The sequence below is a fragment of the Capra hircus genome, chromosome 1 (genome assembly GCF_001704415.2).
Source record: "Capra hircus breed San Clemente chromosome 1, ASM170441v1, whole genome shotgun sequence".
NCBI lineage: Eukaryota > Metazoa > Chordata > Mammalia > Artiodactyla > Bovidae > Capra > Capra hircus.
The window spans coordinates 58,285,816-58,308,425 of NC_030808.1; the positions used below are offsets into that span (position 1 = coordinate 58,285,816).

Genomic DNA, 22,610 nt, shown 5'->3' on the forward strand with positions numbered 1-22,610 from the left:
AAATTTTAAAAAAATTAAATAGTTAAAAAATACTTTGTATACTGATCACATTCAGCTTACCATTAAAGTACCATTAAAAATACTGACACTATTAAACTCTCTCAATCTAAAGAATTCTTGGTGTGGCTTCTAGTTCAAAGAATAGGCAGTCATTTTTCCTTCAGTCTGTTCTTGTATAAAGCACTGAAAGAAAACACAGCTTATGCAAAGTTTTGCAGGATAAGGATCAGGACCTATTCTGTCTTGATTGTCTTATTAAGTAATTTGTCCTTTAGCATGTATAAAAGTGAAAAGTGAAAGTGTTAGTCACTCAGTCATGTCCAACTCTTTGCAACCCCATGGACTGTAGCCCACCAGGCTTCCCTGTCCATGGGATTTTTCAGACAAGAAAACTGGAGTGGGTTCCCATTTCCTTCTCTAGGGGATCTTCCTGACGCAGGGATTGAACCTGGTCTCCTGCATTGCAGACAGAGTCTTTACCGTCTGAGCCACCGAGGAAGCCCTTTAGCATGTATAATATAGTTTAAAAATACACTCAGTACCTGACATGTGACTTTTTGTGGAAAAAAACGTCAGCCTCCTTAACTTTACATTATGATTATTTCCAAACATACAAAAATAGAAAAAACCTCACTGAACAGTGGTATACTTGTCACATTGATGTTGTTACCATTTGCTATTTTGCTATCTATCTATTGTCCCCTTCACTTTCACTTTTCACTTTCATGCATTGGAGAATGAAATGGCACCCCACTCCAGTGTTCTTGCTTGGAGAATCCCAGGGATGGGGGAGCCTCTTGGGCTGCCATCTATGGGGTCGCACAGAGTCGGACATGACTGAAGCAACTTAGCAGCAGCAGCAACAGCTATTGTCTCAGTCTATCTGGGTTGCTATAACAAAATATCATGGACTGTGTGGCTTAAACAACAAACATTTATTTCTCAGGGTTGTGGAGTCCGGGAAGCTCAAGCTCTAGACAACAGCAGATTCTGTGTCTGATGAGAGGCTAACAGCAGATTCTGTGTCTGATGAGAGCCCACATCCTGCTTATGGACTACCCTCTTCTCCCTGCATCTTCACATGGTGAAAGGGGATTAGGTGTCAGTCCATGAATTTGAGGGGACACATCCACTCTCCGGCATCTATCTTTGTTGAAGCATTTGAAATCAGGTGGTAGATATCATGACACTTCCTCCGAAATTCTTGAGCACAAATTTTCCATTAACAAAGATATTCTCCAACATAACCAAAAGTATTAATTATCCATAAATAAATATCAATAAATTTATCTGCATCCTTCATTATTTTGTAACACTAGCTCTAATGAACATTTCGTATTCAGTATTTCTCAATTGTTCTAGAGTTCTAGAAATGTCTTTTATAGCTTTTTTGGAACTAGGATCTGTAACAGTCAATAGCTTTTTATCAATAACTTCTATCGAAGATTTGAAGGAACAAGCCCTTGCCACGCAATTCCCTTTTTTGCACTCTGGAGCACGGTATGTATGGTAAGAAGTAGAGTGGAGGCTTTGGGAGAAGTGACTTGTGCTAGAAGCTACGTCATAGCAGGCACAGGCGTTTGAGGTTGAGAGCTAGGTAAGGACAGGGACTCATCCTGATTCCTAGGAAATACAGGCATGCTTAGTTGCTCAGTCCTGTCCGACTCTTTGTGACCCCATGGACTGTAGCCCACCAGGCTGCTCTATGCATGGGATTTCCCAGTTAAGAATACTGGAGTGGGTTGCTATTTCCTACTCCAGGGGATCTTCCCAACCCAGGGATCGAATCCTCGTTTCCTGCTTGGCAGGTGGATTCCTTACCACTGTAACCACCTGGAAAGCAATAAATAAACCATTCAAACATTAAAAAAAATTACATCTCCTCTTTAATGCAGCCACCAACATCCGGCTTTAATTGTCCTTGAGGTTGCCACCAACAGTGACCCTGGGAGAGGGTCCAAAACACTGCATTCATTTCCAGAACTAGGATGCTTCTGAAGTAAGGCTTTCTCATGGAATAAAGTGTTCAGTGTCACAAAACGGTGAATTGCCCTGACACACTTGAGTTGCAATGACTCACAGATGACAGTGAGTCCATACTGTGAAGTGAGGTAGTGACACGCAGCAACAGACAGTCCAGTGTCCTGGACCTCGCATGGATTTGCCTCCAAAGAAACAGCGTCTCCAGATCCAGTTCCCGTGAGCGCGTGGCCACCAAAAACCTTTCTGAGTTAACCCTTGATTAACCCTCATACACGAGTTGGTAAACCAGTTTGGAAGAGGTCATCTCTCCCAAGCCAACTAGAATCTTCTTCCAAATGTCTCTGACGCGTCCCTACTGGGCACCTGTCAACACACTTTGAAGTCCTCTTGGGTATTTTTGTGGAAGAGAAACCACAGCTATGGTGTTTCTCAGCCACGCTTGGCGAAGTTTACGCCACCGTCACGCTCAAGACACCCAAACGTTGACTCAGCCTGCAGCCCAGCAACAGTACATCCTGAGGGACGGGGTGGGGGTGGAGGCTGGGAGTCCTGAGCGGCCTCCAGAGGGCGCCAGACGCGCCGAGGAGACCCAAGGTGCCCCTCGGAGACCGGGCGTACGGGACTCCCGGGGCCGGGATCCCAGAGCGCGCGCCGGGAGAGGGCTTGGGGCGCGCGCCTGGCCGCCTCGTCCCCGCGGCGGGGCGCGCGTGCGCGGTACTCGGCGGCGGAGGGATCCGCGATGGAAGGCGCCTTGACTCTCTGCCAGGTAAGCGGTGCTGTTCAGGGACGAGTTCCCAAGCGAGGGCTTTACCCGGCAGTTCTCTTTGCGAAGGTTGTTAGAACCCTCTCAGATTGTGAACATTATTTCCTCTTTTTCCCTTTCTTTTTCTTGTTGCTCATTGGAGTAATTTGCAAAGTTGTCACCGAGGAAACGGTTTCCTGTGCTTCCCGGAGCCTTTCCCTCTGGGCGATGGGGGAGGTCTGCTTTTCTGGGGGAGAAGACTGGCTTCTCGGGGGCGTGGAGTGTGGCATTGGGTCCTGAAATGTCCTAGTCCAAACCTCAGGCCCCCCTGTCGTGATTCTGATCCGGTATCAGGTTGATCCAGCCTCACGCCGTTCCCTGAACTCTCAGCTCTTGATTAAAGGGCTTTGTGAACCACATTTTCGGTTTCAACTACCTTGGTTAATTTGTTTACTACCTTATCTGATTAACGGAAGGACTTGCCGATTTTAAGGGTGAAAGCCCACTTTTGTTGCAGGAGTACTTGCATTTCTGAACACTGTCCTCATCGCTTTTACGCTGGTTGTATGTATGTATGTATCTTACTTAAGGAGAATCGCAGTTAGGGCAATACCTTTTAATCGAGAGCATTTTACAGTTTACAAAACGGTAGAGGCATTCAAATAATTGTTGGATGAACAAATGAGTGGACTTGGTATTTCAACTGATTCTCACAACCTTACGGTGAAATAGACCAGGTAAGATATTCATGAACCCAAGCAGTCATTCATTAAACTATGTTCCAGGTACTGCGTGTTTGGCATAAATGGTGAGCAACACAGACATGATCCCTGTTCTCAATGAGCTTATTGTCTAGCCTACAGAGAGTTGTTGCCCCGACTGTAGAATGGAGGAAGCAGATTTAAAGAAGTTGGGTGAAAGTGAAAGTGTTAGTCGCTCAGTCATGAGCGAATAACTTTGCGATCCCATGGACTGTAGCCAGCCAGGCTCCTCTGTCCATGGGATTTCACAGGCAAGAATACTGGAGTGGATTGCCGTTTCTTACTCCAGGGGATCCTCCCGACCCAGGGATCAAACCGGGGTCTCTTGCATTTCAGGCAGTTTCTTTACCATCTGAACCACCAGGGAAGCTTAGGTTAACTGACTGCCAATGACCTCGCAGCTGATTCCTTAGAGAGAGAAGATTCTCTTGTGGCCAGTAAAGCCAGAATGGACTCCTACTGAAGATTTGATTTGGAGATGGAAACTAATGAACACACACATACACACGCCCGACACACACACACCCCATGAAGAGGTTTATTACTTATATATAAAGGCTTATTACTTAGTGAAGTACATAGTACATAGCAAAGAGGGAAGAACATGACAGTCTTCTTAAGCAGATCCAAAGTGACTTGGAAGGACAAGGGAATGAGGCTGGCTCTGGGCTTTTGTGGCAGTTAGGGGGTGGGGTCAAGGGTTCCTGCCTGTGCACAGATTGTTGCTTTGTTTGACTCTGGCATCCACACCAAATGAAAGGGCACCCAGAATTTTTTTTTAACCAACTTGCCCGTTTGAGAGACAGGGAGGAAGAAGGAGGGGTGAGGTTTAAAACTGTCTTCAGGCAAATATGAAAAAATTGAATGAGACTCATTATAATTTACACTTGATGTCTGACTGATGACTGAAATGTACCATTTTTCACTTAGTTGAATTTTGAACTTAAATAAGCCATCCTGGCTCTTGTACGAGGCCTAGAGACTGAAGTCAGTAAGGAAAATAAAAGTGCCATTGAATACCTCGTTCAGGAGTCCAATCATGTGTATTTTGAGGAATACAATGAGTACCTTGGCCACTGTTAGGAATGTCTGGAACTCTTGATGGGGATAAAGAGTGTTCTGGTGAGGCCTTTTATTGTGGCTTTAGTATATGTATTGACACTTGTGACCTTGGTTTAAATTTTGAGTACTGAAAACAAGAGAGTTCCAGAGTTCTTTATTCCAAATGGTGCCACTGTTAGGCATGGCCCCAGAGTCTGTAAAAATGTGGAGATAAAGCCAGGTGTTGGCTGGAGCATTCAGGGTTAAGATAACTGTGGGCAGTTCAGTCAGTTTTGCTGACCTCTGGGTCCTTTCCTTCATCAGGGACATCCTGGTTAAAGGATGAAAAACAGTGGTCTCCAGTGAGCTCCAGCATGTGGAGGGGTATTGATGCTGTCCACCAAACAACGGGTTTGTCCATCAGACTAATAATAGGAGTTTAAAGTGTTGAGCGCCTACTGCTTTTCACTCAGTTGAATCCAAATTGGTCTGCAGGTATTCAAAGGGTGTGAGAGAGGGGTGACCTCTCCTTGTCCCATGACTAATGACAAAGGAGTGAGAACAGGGGAGGCCATGCCCACCAGTACGTGGGATATGTTGGAAGGCCCAGATTTGATTCTGTTCTGCAACAAGGAGACCTTGGTCACTGTGCTGGGCTCGCAAGGTCCTGCTGCCAGGATGGGCAGCTGGGTGTGGAGGGCAGCCTCAGAGCTTAAGAACCTCTGCTTCTAGGGGGGGTCCAGTGTGCTGTCAGTCATTGCTGTTCAAATGACATATTGTGTAGGAGTAAGGAGATAGTTTGTTGCATTAGAAGCCTGTGGACAACTTAGAGGCATTATGAGTGGTTCAGAGACTCCGGGAGTCATGAAGAGAGGCTGCTAAAGTATCTACAGTGAAGGATTCTTTGTGTGTCTGTGTATGTGCTTGTGTGTGTGTTTGGGGGAGGAAGTAGCACTACTGGGAGTGTCTGTTATATTATAATTTTGACAACTCTCAGAATCCTTTTTGGGAGGGAGCCCTGTTCAGGGTGGACTGACCTGCAAGTAACAGCATAAACAGGCTTAAGTAGAATTTGTGAACAACTAATACATCACCTCCCGAATCCAAAAGGACCTAAAAGATGTTGGATTTGTATTTTTTTTAATTTGACTTATTTTATTCAAGTATGCTTGATTTACAGTGTTGTGTTAGCTTCTGCTGTATAGCAAAGTGATTCAGTTACACATTTTTTATGCTTTTTTCTATTATGATTTATCACAGGATATTGAATACAGTTCCCTGTTGGACTTGTTTTAATGTTGTTTCTTGACATTATCAGGGATGGAGTAGCCCTTGGTTCACCAAATAGTTTTCCAGAATTTAACCAAAGTAGCAGGCCTTATACTATGTGTGGAGCAATGACCCATCTTCTTTTCATGAGTATTTGTATGTCCTGAAGGAGTGTGTCAAAAGAATGACCTTAGAGGAGAAGGTAACATCAATCCTGCGCTCTGGGAGAGACTTGGATACAGTTACCTGTAAAGGCTGGGTGGAGTGGCAAGGCTTTTGAGATACCCTGTGTGTAGCCAGGTAAAGGTATATCGTGGCCCCCTGGAGGTGAAGGCAAACTGCGACCAAAAGGTCATTGAACAGAACATGCTTATCAAGCTTACAGCATCAGAATATTTATCAGTTTCTGATTGGATGGTGTCAGTAATTTTAATAGTATTGGATAGAGGGACCTTCATGGGTAGGACCATAGCATCAGAGATACACTCATCAACTGTGAGGCACTATTCTTCATTCCATCTTTACCAGGCCACACTGGGCTGCTAAGTAGAGAAACAATAAGGATAATTTTTCTTTCACTAATTGGGTCTTATATAACAAATCTCAATCTTTGAAGGCCTTGTTTTATTTTACATTGAGCTATGTTAACTGTTCTAACTAGAGTTGAGGGTAGTCCAGAGGGTCTCACCTTTATAAAAGCCATTTTGCAAGCTCCAAAGACTTGATTTAGATTTATGACTCATTGGATCAGAGCATCCTTTGCCACTGCATGATATATTTTAGGACAATGTGTTCTGTGATCAGGGAGAATTTAGGCAAGGTAGTTCTAGTAGTTAAGGTGAGACATACATATTTGTTGCCCATTTTATGCTATTTCCCTAAGATTATAGAGAGTAGCTTGTTTAGATTTAGTTCTTTAAATCGTCAGGAATAACTGTAGTTTGAGCCCAGTATTGACTAAAGCCATGAAGATTTGCCAGTTAGTGCATTTTAGCAGTGGCAGAAAGTGAAGAGGAACTAAAAAGCCTCTTGATGAAAGTGAAAGTGAAGAGTGAAAAAGTTGGCTTAAAGCTCAGCATTCAGAAAACGAAGATCATGGCCTCTGGTCCCATCGCTTCATGGGAAATAGATGGGGAAACAGTGTCAGACTTTATTTTTTTTGTCTCCAAAATCACTGCAGATGGTGACTGCAGCCATGAAATTAAAAGACGCTTACTCCTTGGAAGAAAAGTTATGACCCACCTAGATAGCATATTCAAAAGCAGAGACATTACTTAGCCGACTAAGGTCCATCTAGTCAAGGCTATGGTTTTTCCTGTGGTCATGTATGGATGTGAGAGTTGGACCGTGAAGAAGGCTGAGCGCCGAAGAATTGATGCTTTTGAACTGTGGTGTTGGAGAAGTTCTTGAGAGTCCCTTGGACTGCAAGGAGATCCAACCAGTCCATTCTGAAGGAGATCAGCCCTGGGATTTCTTTGGAAGGACTGATGCTAAAGCTGAAACTCCAGTACTTTGGCCACCTCATGCGAAGAGTTGACTCATTGGAAAAGACTCTGATGCTGGGAGGGATTGGGGGCAGGAGGAGAAGGGGACGACAGAGGATGAGATGGCTGGATGGCATCATGGACTCGATGGACGTGAGTCTGAGTGAACTCCGGGAGTTGGTGCTGGACAGGGAGGCCTGGCGTGCTGCGATTCATGGGGTCGCAAAGAGTCGGACACGACTGAGCAACTGAACTGAACTGAACTGAAGTTCATTCAAAACCTATGCTGTAAATCCCACTCATGGGCATATATCTGGAGCAAACTAATTTGAAAAGATACATGCACCCCAGTGTTCATAGCAGCACTATTTACAATAGCCAAGACACAGAAACATCCTAAATGTCCAGATAAATGGATAAGGAAGAGGTGGTACATGGATACAGTGTACTACTCAGACATGGAAAAGAATGAAGTAATGCCATCTGCAGCAACATGGATATACCTAAAGATCATCATATTAAATGAAATCAGCCAGAAAAAGACAAAAATCATACAATGTCACTTATATGTAGAATCTGAAAAAAAAAAAAAGAACTTATTTACAAAACAGAAATAGACTCACAGAAATAGAAAACAATCTTATGGTTACCAAAGGGGAGAGCGGGGTGGGGAGGTAGGAAGAGATAATTTAGAAGGTTGGGATTAACATATGCACGCTGCCATATATAAAATTGATAAACAAAAATGATCTACAGTATAGCACAGAGAACTTTATTCAGTATTTTATAATAGCCAATAATGGAAAGGAATCTGAAAAAGAATATAGATATATAACTGAATCATTTTGCCTTATGCCTGAAACTGACACAATAATTCAAATTAACTATATTTCAATAAACAATAGTTGTATATATTTAAAAACTCTATGCTGTAGAATTTTATTGTATAAATTATTTTAATATGTTTTAGATTTCCAACTGAGTCAAATTGTGGACTTCTGTTTCTTATTTTGTTTACTTGTTTCTTCTTCCTGTATACAGCTGTGTTTCTCTCTTTCTCTCTTTTTTTGGTGGTTAGTGAATGTACTTTGGGTAGAGGGGGGTCCTCTCTATATTTATAAATTTCTTCCTCCAGAGAACCTCAAATCAGTATCACCAGGGTTTGGGGCTTCACCCATGGCAGTGTTTACTTCGTAGAACTTAGGAAACTCAAACTTAAGTTTTTTATTTTTTAAGTCAGAGCTCAGTTTTTTTCTTTTTAAATAGGAGTATAATTGCTTTACAATGTTGTATTAGTTTTGCTGGTTTCTGCTGTACAACAGCGTGAATCAGCTGTATGTATACATGTATCCCTTCTCTCTTCTGCCTCCCTCCCACCCATGGAAGTTGAGTTTGAATTACCCTTTGCTGTGCTATGTGGGTTCTGTGGGTGCTTTTCCCTGTAACCCTAAGGATCAGCATTTTTGTTCAAAGAGGCATAGGTGGTGGCTGCAGTAGTGGCAGTCGTATTTCAGAGACCTAGTGAGCTTTGTGCTCTTATAACAGATGCCACTTCACCTCCCCTTTCTCTCTGTTTTTTAGCTCCATAGTGACTGCTTTCATGAGTGACCACCTCATGGGCCCATATCTTCCACTGGATATAATCTTTTCCCTAAGCACTGAGGTGGTGCTGGTGGTGGTCAAGAATCTGCCTGCCCATGCAGGAGATGCAGGAGACACCGGTTCAATCCCTGGGTTGGGAAGATACCCTGGAGTTGGAAATGGCAATCCTCTCCAGTATTCTTGCCTGGAAAATGCCATGGACAGAGGAGCCTGGCGGTCTACAGTCCATGGGGTTGCAAAAGAGTAGGACATGACTAGCGTGTGCTCATAAGCACTCTATACAGTGAGGCTAGTGCCTGGTTGAGATACCAGATTCATTTATTTCATTCATTGTTTGTATAAATCAGAGTTAATTTACCAGTTTCCTTACCAATGGACAGTAAGGTTGTTTCCACTTTCTTTGTATTAGAAACACTGTTGACCTCATGTGCACATTAAATTGCTGAATTGTAGTACATCTATACCCATTTTAAACCCAACTGCATTACAAATTATTCTCCAAAGAGGTTCAACCAATGGTTACTCTCATTACATTGTATTTATTATTATTATTATTTTTACTGTCTAATTGTTACTGTAGCTGACTGAACTTCTGGAGGCTAAGTGTTTTACTCATTTTTGAATCTCCAGTACAAACTAAGTTACCTAATAAGTAGCAGTAGTTGGAAAATATATGATGTGTGTATGAATATATGAACTGCAGAAGCAAAAACATATTAATTACTGTTTTATTATCCTTTTCACAATAATTTGTGTATTTTGAGCATTTATTGTTTTCTTTTTAAAATAAGCATTTCTCAGTATGTAATTTAAATTGTTTGATACTTGTTTCCAGGTAATAAACGAAAGGAATTCAATCTTTGCCGCTGAGTTAAGGAAGAATTAGAGGAAAATCCTACTCCAGTTGTGGATGAGAGGGATATAGTGTCAGCTAAAAAACAGAGGCCAAATATGTATAACTGGAATGGTGACTGGAGCTTTTGGGTAATTTATTTTCTTTCTTATATCTTCATTTTAACCTTAAATGCAAGATTTCTTTGTCTGTAGCAATTCTTATAGTATTTATAATATTTTCTTATTAGCTTCTACACTTTAGATATTTAAGTTTTAATCTAGAGCCCCAAAGACATTTCAGGTTATACTCTGCTTTGGCCACTAGAAGGCACTGTTGTCTGGTTTGAAGGAGTTGGAACTGCCTGCTTCAGTTTCCCTGGGAGAAATCCACACCACAGAAATGGATTCCACTTACATTGGTGCTCTTTATATTGGCAAGAGACTAATATTACACAGAAACTATAGTTCTCAGTGTTACTGAGAAGCCAGCTATTTTACATAAATTTGATTGAAAGAATTGGTTCCTGAACCTAAAAGGAAGTTTAACAATGTTTGGCCTGTAGTGTATAATGATTTTAAGATAGGTTTTAAAACCAGAAGTTTCATATTGTGTTTGCACTGTGCTCACCTGGCTGCATATCCTGGATATGCTTCAGGTTTCCCTACTGTAAAATGAGATTCCTGCTTCTTGATTAGGAGCACAATCTTTTGTAAGAACAACATTTCTGTTACCATGTGAATGCTTGCGGTTATTATTTTAAAGGACTCATGCTAAATCCTATAACAGTTATGAGCCACTTGATACAATCTGGTGTAATGCCACTGTATGTGAAATTTATATAAGATTCTAAGGCATATAGAGTTCCAGTCGTAGTTCATTAGAAAGCTCATCTCTTGATCAGGCATACTTGGGAGCAGAATTTCTCATAATTTTAGAGTAGACTAAAAAAGACATTAATTTAGGTATAAAGATCAGTTTAAGCACCATCATTCTGTTCATAATTAGCAGCTCATGTATTGAATGCTGTTGAATCTTAATGTTAATAACACATTCTTCCTTCCTATTGGAAAAATTAAGATTTTTTGAACCATATCCCTAAGGAAAATATTTGGTTGCTAAGAAATATATAAATAAGTGCACATTCTCAAAAAAAATGTCCTCTATATTGATTACATTGTTTTGATCACATTTTGAGAAAGTTTGACTGTTGTAGTATTTTTGCCTTTCTGCATTGTGTTTTATAGCTTATGTTATTGTTTGGAAAGCCTTTGTAACTCCAAGGGCTAAATAGTTACCATGACAGACTTAAAGCATCAAAAAGGGTAAAGCAAGAAAAGAAAAAAGCAAATGAATGAGAGGATTTAGAAATAGAATGAAAGAGAAAAATAGAGCTTTGTTCTAAGCTTTACTACTCGTTAGTATATGGACCCAGCAGACTCGGCAACACTTGATTAGAAATGCAGAGTCATGGGCCCAACCCTGCACTTACTGGAACAGAATCGTCATTTTCACAGGATTTCCAGGTGATTTGTGTGTACATTCAAGTTTTAGAAGCACTGGTTTAGTGCTGAATGTCCACTTTGGCCCAATTTAAGACTCTATGATGATTGTGAACACTTTGAGGAATTTTTATATGAATTCATATGAAATAGATTTAGAGACAAATATAACATCTCAGAAATTTTACTGACCTTTCCAAAGGTCACTTTTCCGGAAACCAGAACCATCATAACTTGAGAAGCAAACAGAATTCCAGCTGAGCTATTTAAAATCCTAAAAGATGATGCTGTTAAAGTGTTGCACTCAGTATATCTGCAGATTTGGAAAACTCAGCAGTGGCCACAGAACTGGAAAAGATCAGTTTTGATTCCAATCCCAAAGAAGAGCAATGCCAAAGAATGTTTAAACTGCCATACAGTTGTACTCAGTTCACATGTTAGCAAGGTTATACATAAAATCCTTCAAGCTAGGCTTCAGTGGTAATGTCTACTGAGAAATTCCAGATGTACAAGCTGGGTTTCAAAGAGGCAGAGGAACCAGAGATCAAATTGCCAACATTCATTAGATCATAGACAAAGCAATGGAATTCCAGAAAAATATCTACTTCTGCTTCATTGACAATGCTAAAGCCTTTGACTGTGTGTATCACAATAAACTGTGGAAACTTTGATCACCTTACCTGTCTCCTGAGAAACCTGTATGCAGGTCAAGAAGCAACAGTTAGAATTGGACGTGAAACAGTGGACTGGTTCAAAACTGCGAAAGGAGTAAGATAAGGCTGTATGTTGTCACTTTGCTTATTTAACTTCTATGCTGAGTACATCATACGAAATGCCAGGCTGGAGGAATCACAAGCTGGAATCAAGATTGATGGGAGTTACATCAACAACCTCAGATGATACAACTCTAATGCCAAGAGAGGTAAGAGAAACTAAAGAGCCTGTTGATGAAGGTGAAAGAGTAGAGTGGAAAAGCTGGCTTAAAACTGAACTTTCTAACTATGACAGACTTAGTGTATTAAAAAGCAGAGACATCACTTTGCTGATGAAGATCCATATAGTCAAAATTAAGGTTTTTCCAGTCACGTATGGATGTGAGGGTGGACCAAAAGAAGGCGCCAAAGAAGTGATGCTTTTGAACTGTGGTTCTGGAGAAGACTATTGAGAGAGTCCCTGGACAGCACGGAGATCAAACCTGTCAATTCTAAAGGAAATGAACCCTGAATATTCATTGAAAGGACTGATATTGAAGCTGAAGCTCCAATACTTTGGCCACCTGATATAAAGAGCCAACTCATTGGAAAAGACCCTGATCCTGGGAAAGACTGAAGACAAAAGGAGAAGGGGATGGCAGAGGATGAGACGGCTAGATAGCATTACTGACTCAATGGACATGAATTTGAAGAAGCTCCAGGAGATAGTAGAGGACGGAGGAGCCTAGTGTGCTACAGTCTGTGGTCACAAAGAGTCAGACACAACTTAGTGACTGAACAACAAATGACATCTCAGGAGTTTTAGTGACTTTTCCAAAGGTCACCTATCCAGAAACCAGATGTCAACAACTTAGAAGCAAATAAGAACCTGAATAGCTAAATGAGAGTTCACACTGATGGATCCTGTAAGAGGAGAGTCCCTAAGCCTTCATATGGGATTTCTTTATTATTGATTTTTTTTAATAAGCCTAAATAAGAAGATTCCCATTGGGTAGTTGAATAGATAATTTGAGACCTGAATTATTTGGTGATAACATATGGACAGTAACAGGAGCTGCTCAAGGACTTTAGGAACCTGAACCTCTCAATGTGACAACCAAAGGTCTGTGCAGATCACTGACTCTAATATAGCACTGTAGCTGTTAAAAATGAAGGATAAGAGGTCTGGAAAATAAATAATACATTTTTCCCCCCTCTGCCATTTTAAATCCATATGCTTCTACCACTCACTTCATGTTGCCATTTTCCTGTTCTCCTGGCAATAAAGTAGGGGTTGAATTGAAATGTGAAACCACTGGGTGGTGCTTTGGGTGGGGTTGGGGTGGGGACTCTAAAGAGCTCCAGTCCTTTATATCTCAGTGCAGAAAGAATTCAGTGAGAGGCAAAGTGTCAGATAAGAAGTGATTTATTAGACTAGGAACACTTGTGAAGCTTAAAGGCAGGCAGGCGAGAAGGTGCCCCCTCGAGGATGCCACCTCGAGGACTTACTGGGCTACAGTTTCATAATCAGAGGAAAAGTGGGGAGGGGGAAAAGGCCTTCTTTGTCATTCTTGAATGGACGTCATGCTTCCATCATCAGTTCCTCCTCCAGGTTGGGCAGGGGAGTTTTTTTGTCCCTACATGGTAAAGCTAGGTCAACAAATTATTGTTTGCTATTAATATGTGCGCAGAGAGCACGTCTTGACTTACTGAGCTCACTGAGCAGGATGTGGGTCTCGCACCATCATTGTTTTATTGTTTGGGGCTTGGCGTATGCTCCCATTGCATTGTCTTGTTGCCAAACAAGCCTGCTTGGTTTTGTGGCTAAGCAGACCTGCTTTCCTGAGTAGTCATTAACTTGAAGGGTCTCCCATATTTTTCCTACTTACAATCCCCTAGTGGGATTAATGTTTTAATCACCTACTTTGTCCCTTTACTCTGTCCCTATCAGAATGAGTGCAGTAAGATGGCGAGGTTCACTGAGGGATCCAGAATTAACACAAGGAAGACCAACAGCGTAACAGGAAAATATTCATGAGGCACATGACCTGGTAGTTAGCAAAGAATTAGAAGAGTGTCTGAGCTTCCTCAAGTGGCTCAGTTGTAAAGAATCTGCCTGCAATACAAGAGACGCACGAGACACAGTTTCAACCCCTGGCTCAGGAAGATCCCCTGGAGAAGGGAATGGCAACCCACTCCAGAATCCTTGCCTGGAGAATCCCGTGGACAGAGGAACCTGGCAGGCTATAGTCCATGGGGTTGCAAAGAGTCGGAATGACTGAAGTGACTGAGCGCGAGCACAAAGCTCTTTCACCAGAACATCTAGATTTAGGCCTAGAATCTAGATTTGGGCCTTTTCACTTTGGGAAAGTTTCTAGCAAAGAAGGCTGTTCACTCTGTAAAGTTTTGATATGTAGAGAGTTAAGCCCCAGGAATCTGAAACATTCGCTCATGTGGAATACCTCGTGTATTCTGGCCTGACTACCTGTGTTGATCTAACTGTACTGAATTTATGTTTAATTTTGCCTTATTGAAAAAAAACTTGGGGGGTGGTGGTTTGGGGCAAGCTATGGCATGTGGTTTTCTTAGTTTCCCAACCAGGGATCAAACCTGTGCCCCCTGCAGTGGAAACATGGCGTGCCAACTGAAGTGAATTTAGAGAGTAACATGATACAATTGAACAGATTGGAGATCAGGAAGAAAACACCCAGGATAGAGTGTGTGCTCTGCCCCTGGTGATCTCACTGTGTAGTGCTCTTGACTATGTTGCTTAACCTGTTTGGCCTCAGGTGCTTCACTTGTAAAATTAGAAATTAGGCCATAGCATTGCAGCTATGTCTTGAATCACGGAAGAGGGTTATGGCTAGCAAGTGCTCATAATTTACAGTCCTGAAAGGAAGTATGTTACATGGGGAACACCCCTTAACATTGTCCCAGTGGTAAAAAGACTGAAAAGTTCTAGATAAGGAGACATACTGTTTGTCATATTGAAAAATTGTTTTGATGCTTCCCCACACCAAAAGAAAAAAAATTGTGAAAACAAGAGGATACACGAAAGTGAACCAAAGTTTGTTGTCTCCCCTTCTCCACCCCCAGGTTGATTTCTTGTAGGCCCTGTCTGTTCTTATGCTACTTAACAATCTGGCTAATAAGTGTCTTTCTGATAGTAGGACTTTAAATTAAATCACCACGGCAATAGATACTGAAATCACTAGCTACCGATTTTTGATTTCCATCTTACAAACATAAGGAATCTTGTTGGTTTAATTTTTTTAATTTTAAAATGCAAGTATTTAATCCTAGTATGTGGGGGATGAGTTTTATCATTAATTTTTAAATCCTAATATAACAGTAAAAATTATGTGAAATGAAATTAAATTTAAAATGAAGTTAATAGCAAGTAAATATTTGTGCTTTGCCCTTTAACAGTTAGGAAAAGTACATAGCAAAGGGCTTCTCTGGTGGCTCAGTGGTAAAGAATATACCTGCCAGTGCAGCAGATGTGGTTTCGATCCCTGGTCCAGGAAGGTCTCACATGCCACGGAGCAACAGCTATGCCCGTGCGCCACAACAGCTGAGCCTGCGCTCTAGAGCCTGAGAGCCACAATTACTGAGCCCACGTGCCCCAGAACCCGTGCTCTGCGAGAAGAGAAGCCGCCAATGCGAGAGACCTGCACGCTGCAACTAGAGAGTGGCCCTCAGTGTCCACAGCTAGAGAAAAGCCCACAAAGAAGTGAAGACCCTGCATAGCCAAAAGTAAGAAATAAATAAAATTATTAAAAAAATTCTTTGAAATATAGCCAAAGGAAAAGAACCCCAAATCAAAACCCTTATTTTCTTTCCTGACTAAAGTAATGATGTATTCCCCATGGATTAGGTCCCAGAGGAAAAGCATACAGAGCTCTGCAGCAGAAGCATTTATTTAGTAAAACCTCTTAGTGATGCAAAGCTCGCAGCTATTGGGAGTAGGAAAAGAGATTTTCTGTTATGTAGGTTTATAAGATGACATCCTTTACTGGATTTTTTTTAAATACAAGTATTAATGCTTTGGGTTAAGTACTTACTATAATATTAAGCAGTCTTTTGTACCTTGGTATCTCATTACTATTAAGTTTGCATTTAAAAATATTTGTCACTTGTATATGCATGCATGCTAAGCTGCTTCAGTTTTGTCCGACACTTCGAGGCCCCACTGACTATAGCCTGCCAGCCCCCTCTGTCTGTGGGATTCTCTAGGCAAGAATACTAGAGTGGGTTGCCATGCCCTCTTCTAGGGGCTCTTTCCGACCCAGGGATGAAACCTGTGTCTCTATGTCTCCTGCATCACAGGCGGATTCTTTACCACTGAGCTACAGGGAAGCCCATGTACAAATAAATAGTATGCCTGCTGCTGCTGCTCTGCTAAGTCGCCTCAGTTGTGTCCGACTCTGTACGACCCCATAGATGGCAGCCCACCAGGCTCCCCCATCCCTGGGATTCTCTAGGCAAGAACACGAGTGGGTTGCCATTTCCTTCTCCAATGCATGAAAGTGAAAAGTGAAAGTGAAGTCGCTCAGTCGTGTCCGGCTCTTTGCGACCCCATGGACTGCAGCCTATCAGGCTCCTCCGCCCATGGGATTTTCCAGGCAAGAGTACTGGAGTGGGTTGCCATTGCCTTCTCCTATGTTTTAGTAAACATATTTGGATTTGATTTTCTTCTAGGTCATGGTCTAGTTTTTCTGATTGTACAGGAAATCAGAAGTCTTTCTTGTGTGCTTTGTCCTTGACTTACGGTGTGATCATAGTATTGTTATTCACAGGTGAACTTTTCCACTTGTGGGGGATGAAACTTGCCACAGTCCTGGTCTATAGGTACATCATGATGATTAATTAATGTTTCACTGTAAAAATTATTTTGAAATGCCCAAGAGGATTAATTAGTATGTTTATAACATACTCTGGCAACTTTGGAGAAGAGGCTTCCTATAATGCGTTGTCCTTTACAACATGTCTTGACTCTTTTTCAAGCTAAAAATGATATTTTGGATTTTCACTTTGGAAATTGATGAAAAGATTAAACTCATTTTCCAATTTCTGTCACATTAAAACATATTTTAGGAAATTAAAAATTTTAATTGAAGATATTGTTTGAAATATCTATGTCTCTGAACACTTTCAGACTTAATTATAAAGAATAGGAGCTAACATTTTTGACAGTATGGAGAGAGGACTATATAACTTAAAAGCTCTTTTGCTACAAAGTACCTAGAAATTCTGGATGAAATGTTACAAACATATTTGTAATCGAATGCTTTTCTGGGCTTACAGGTAGCAAGGGAAATACCTAAGGGCTAAAGGAGAAGAGGGAACTGATTACCAGATTGGTGAGCACATGAAGTATGCCGAGGCAGCCCTGAGGAGTTCGTTAGTCTCAGTAGCCAAAGGTTTAATGGCCGCACTGGGATAGCGGATGGTGCCTTGAATTTGCAGAAATTAGAACTGAGAACTCTTTATAAAGCCATGTCTCTTGAAGAGTTTTACCCTCTGTGGAAGGGCAGGTTGAAGACAAGGAAGCTTATCTGTCTAAACTTGGGCTTGGGTTGGTGTGAGAAACTGGAACTTACTGTAGTTCATCTTTCATAAAGTTTTGGGACTTGGATTTAATACTTTATGAGTGAGCAGAGAGAGATTCAATAAATAGCATGTTAGTCCTTCAAAAACTTCATCTCAAACTACCAGATTGAGCTTCTATGACCGAAGTCATACTTTTCTCAGTCATTACATTATTTTAATTACATTATTTCTCTGCTTAAGATGTTACTTAGTAATAAGCAGTAAAGTAGTAAAATGGCCTAACGATAGTAAAAATAAGGGTATGGAGTATTGACATCTGGAAAAAAGTGTGTGAAAGTGTCAGTCACTCAGTCATGTCCAGCTCTTTGCAACTCTAAGGGCTGTAGCCCACCAGACTCCTCTGTCCCTGGCATTCTCCAGGCAAGATTACTGGAGTGGATAGCCATTCCCTTCTCCAGGGGTTCTTCCCGACCCAGGGATTGAACCCAGGTCTTCTGCATTGCAGGCAGATTCTTTGCTGTCTGAGCCACCAGGGAAGCCCATTGACATCTGAACCAGCATTATAAGTACTTTAAACATTTCCCCCTCTTATGTAGAATTAACACCTTCATTCTATCCCTACTAACTTTTCCTTTTTTTCCTCTTTTTTTTTTCCACTTGTAATTTGAGACAAATACTATTTTTCCTTAAAAAAAATTTTTTTTGGCTGCACTTCAGGGACCTTCATTCCCTGAATGAAGAGCTTGAACCCACACCCTCTGCACTGGAAGGTCAAGTCTTAGCCATTGGACCACCAGAAAAGTCCCAAGATAATTTTAGATTCACATGGTTCTAAGAAATAATGAGAGACTCTGTATGCTTGAAAAAGTTTTCCCTAATGGTAACATCTTGCAAAACTGTAGTACAGTGTCATAGCTTGCATATTGATAGTGATAAGGTCAAGTTATAGAGCATTTCTATCACTACAAACATCTTTTTTTTATAGGTTACAACACTTTTTTAGACACAACCATTTTCTTTCTTCCCCTTGCCCCTGCTTAACCCTTGGCAACTGCTAATCTGTTTTCTATTTCTGTAATTGTGTCATTTCAAGAATATTATATAAAGGGGATAGTACAGTTATGTAACACTCTATGTTGGCTGTTTTCACTCATCATATTTCCCTGGAGATCCATTCATTTTGTTTTCTGTACCAATAGTTCATTCCTTTGTAATGCTAAGTAACATTCCATGGTATGGATGAATTTATCCATTGAAGAACACCTGGGCTGTTTCCAGTTTTTGATTATGATAAATACAGCTGCTGTAAACATTGATGTACAGGTGTTTGTGTGAACATAAGTTTTCCTCTGGGATGTATGCCTAGGAGTGCAATTGCTGGGTCATCTGATAGTTGCATGTTTAGTTGTACAGAACTGCCAAGCTTTTCTAGAGTGCTATACCATTGTATATTCTCACTAGCAAAGTGTGAGAGATACAGTTTCTCGGCATTCTTGCCTCCTCACTGAGGGTTTTTATCATGAAAAGGGCCCTTCTGTGTGAATCTGAATTTTAGAATATAGCCATATCTTGTTTTATTGCATTTTACTTGTTTGCATCTCACAGATACTACATTTTTTACAAATTGAAGTTTTGTATACGAACCCTATGTTGAGCAAGACTATCAGTATCATTTTTCCAACAACATTTGCTCACTTTGTGTTTCTGTGTCACAGTTTGGAACTTTTTCAATATTATATTTGTTATGGTGGTCTGTGATCAGTGATCTTTGATGTTACTATTTTAATTGTTTTGGGGTGAATTATATAAGACAGCCTCCTCGGTTGTGCGGCTTGTGGGATCTTAGTTCCTGGACCAGGGATTGAACCCACAACCTTGGCAATGAAAGCTCGAAATTTTAACCACTGAACTGCCAGAGAATTCCCCAGCAGCAGGATTTGAGAGGATTGACAGTAGCCCCTTGCGCCAGGCTTTTTTTTTTTTTCCTTTGTCAGTTTTTTTAGAGGTTTTCTAGTTTCACTGATAATTTAAAAATAATCATCTCTTTTTTCATTGATACTCTAATTGTTTTTGTTTTTCTGTTTCATCGATTTCTGTTCTATATGTAATCCTTATTATATATATACTTTTTTGTTCATGTTGGGTTTATTTTGCTCTTCCTCTTCCAAGTTTTTGAGTTGGACAGTGAGATTATTACTTTTCCTCTTTCCTAATGTGTGCATTTAATGCTATAAATTTGTTTCTTAGCTTTCATTGTGACCCACAGATGTTGATATATTGTATTTTCATTTTCATTCAGTTCAGTATACTTTTTTGTATCCCTTGAGGCTTTCTCTTTTATCCGTTGATTATTTAGATATGTATTTTTTAGTATCCAAATGTTTGGAGATTTTTGTGCTCTCTTCCTGTTATTGATCTGTAGGTTGATTTCATTGTGGTGAAACACAGTCTATATAATTTTACTTCTCTTAATTTGTTGAGAGATGGCTGAACATATATTCTATCTTGGTTTATGTTCTAATAAAGTGAAATGTGAACAAAATGATGTGTATCGTTTCTAGAGGGGAGCCCTTAGAGTTGGTACACTATTTGCCATCTTCCTGTCCTAGGATGGTGGAGCCCTTATTAGCATATGTCCCTACGTTAGGACAGTGTGGAGCTAAGGCTTTTGCCAACCCACATTGTTCATTTATATTTAAACAAGACATAAACCCTTGTTCTTGTAAGCACTGAGACTTTGAGGTTTGCTTATTGATACAGTACAATCTAGTCTTTTATGACTAATGTACCAAGTTAATTTACTCTTTATTTTTTCACTTTATCTTATTCCAATCTGTTGCCAAAATTGCCTTAAAAATCCGCTTCTGAGATTGTGGTGTGAGCCACAGATACTAATCACTGAGACTCTGCAGCCAGATCATTTTTAATTAGCTAGGTGCAAGCCATTAAGACTTTTGGACTGCAAAATGCCAGTGTATTGAATTTTACTGTGTTTGCATGTAGAAATATGCACCAAAACTATTTGAATTACTTACAGTGAGAGGATTGTTATTTTTTTGAAAATAATATTAGAGAAAGAGGAAACTGGGACCTTTAAGCACAGATACTTAGCATTCTGATTATAATTATACAGTTAATAATACTATATTATATACTTAAAGTTGCTAAGAAACTAGATGTTAAATGTTCTCACCACAAAAAGAAATGATAATTATGGGATGTGACGGAGGTGTTAGCTAGTGCTACAGTGGTAATCATATTGCAGTAATTAAGTGTATTAATTAACACATTGTATACCTTAAATTCATTCAAGTGTATGAATAAATAAAACTGGATAAATTCATACAGTTAGATGTCAATTATATCTCAAGATTTTTTTTAAATGGGTAAAGACTAAATGTTTTCTTCCTAGAATATGAACATTGCCTTCAGTGTAAAATAAAATGAAATAATTTTGAATAAATTATAATATTTTTCAAGTTATGCAATTTATCTTATTAAATTTTTTAACAATTTTTATTGCAGTATAGTTGCTTTACAATGTTGTATTCGTTTCTGCTGTATAGCAAAGAAAATCAGTTATACATATACATATATTGTCTCTTTTTTAGATTTCCTTCCCATTTAGGTCACCACAGAGCACTGAGTAGAGTTCCTTGGGTTATACAGTATGTTCTTATTAGTTATTTATTTTATACATAGTAATGTTGATTTGTCAATCCCAACCTGCCTGTTTATTTCACCCTCTTACCCCCTTGGTAACTATAAGATTGTTTTCTACATCTGTGACTCCATCTCTGCTTTACAAATAAGTTCATCTGTACCATTTTTTTAGATTCTACATATAAGTGGTATTATACAATATTAGTCTTTCTCTTTCTAACTTATTTCACTCTGTATGTCAACTTAAACTTGAAATTTAATTTTTTATGTAATTTCAATTTTTGTAAATTTTAGGAATTTTTAAAAATTTGGAAATAGAAAATTATACAAAGAAGAAAAGTGAAATTCCTTGTTTTCTTACCAACCAGAGAAAACTATTTTGAGATATTTCCTTCATTTTTTCCCCCTGTATGTGTGTGAACTTTTTTTCCTTTGGTATAATTGGCATCAGTATGTTTTGTTCAATTGCTAAGTCGTGTCTGACTGTTTGCAACCCCATGGACTGTAGCACGCCAGGCTCCTCTGTGCTCCGTTATCTCCTGGAGTTTGCTCAAATTCATGACCATTGAATCGGTGATGCTATTAATGTCTAACCATGTCATCATCTGCCATCCCCTTCTCCTTTGGCCTTCAGTCTTTCGCAGCATCAGGGCCTTTTTCAGTGAGTCAGCTCTTCATATCAGATGGTTAAAGTATTGGAGTTTCAGTCTCAGCATCAGTCCTTCCAATGAAATTCAGGGTTGATTTTCTTTAAAATTGACTGGTTTGATCTCCTTGCAGTCCAAGGAACTCTCCAGTACCACAGTTCAAAAGCATCAGTTCTTCAGCACTCACTCTTCTTTATGGTCAGCTCTCACATCCATACGTGACTATTGGAAAAACCATAGCTTTGACCGTATGGACTTTTGTCAGTAAAGTGATGTCTCTGTTTTTTAATATGCTGTCTGGGTTTTTCAGAGCTTTCCTTCCAAGGAGCAAGCATCTTTTAATTTCATGGCTGAATCACTGTCTGCAATGATTTTGGAGCCCAAGAAAATAAAATCTGTTATTGCTTCCACTTTTTCCCATTTGCCATGAAGTGATGGGACCTGATGTCATGATCTTAGATTTTTGAAAGTTTTAAGCTAGCTTTTTCACTGTCCTCTTTTACCCTCATCAGGAGGCTCTGTAGTTCCTCTTCCTCATGTATTGACTCTTTTATCATTATGAACATATCTTAATCTCTAGTAATATTTCTTGCCTTAAAGTCTATTTCGGCTGATAGTGGTATAGGAACTCCAGTTTTCTTGTGATCACTGTTTGCATGGTGTATATGTCCATTCTTTTACTTTCAGCCTCTTTGTGTTTTTGTATCTAGGTTGTGTGTCTCTTGTGGACAGAGTATAGTTGGGTCTATTTTTATCCAGTTTGACAGTCTCTGTGTTTAACTTATTTATATTTATTGTGTTTATAATATATATTTATATGTTAACTGAAAATTTATAAA

At 40.0% G+C, this 22,610-nt stretch overlaps 1 protein-coding gene across 4 annotated transcripts in view; it reads left to right on the plus strand.

Moving 5' to 3' along the window:
- Positions 2,639-22,610, plus strand: part of GRAMD1C (GRAM domain containing 1C) — a 98,137-nt gene continuing 78,165 nt past the window's right edge. For 3 of the 4 annotated variants that reach the window (XM_018039330.1, XM_013962641.2, XM_013962638.2), the window contains exons 1-2: positions 2,639-2,749; positions 9,718-9,866. Coding sequence is in view for 1 of the 4 variants with exons in the window: in XM_013962638.2 (XP_013818092.2) it covers positions 9,834-9,866 (33 nt within the window). In the remaining 3 variants the exon portion in view is untranslated. The remainder of the gene's footprint in view (positions 2,750-9,717; positions 9,867-22,610) is intronic. The other variant, XM_018039336.1, reaches the window with a different exon arrangement.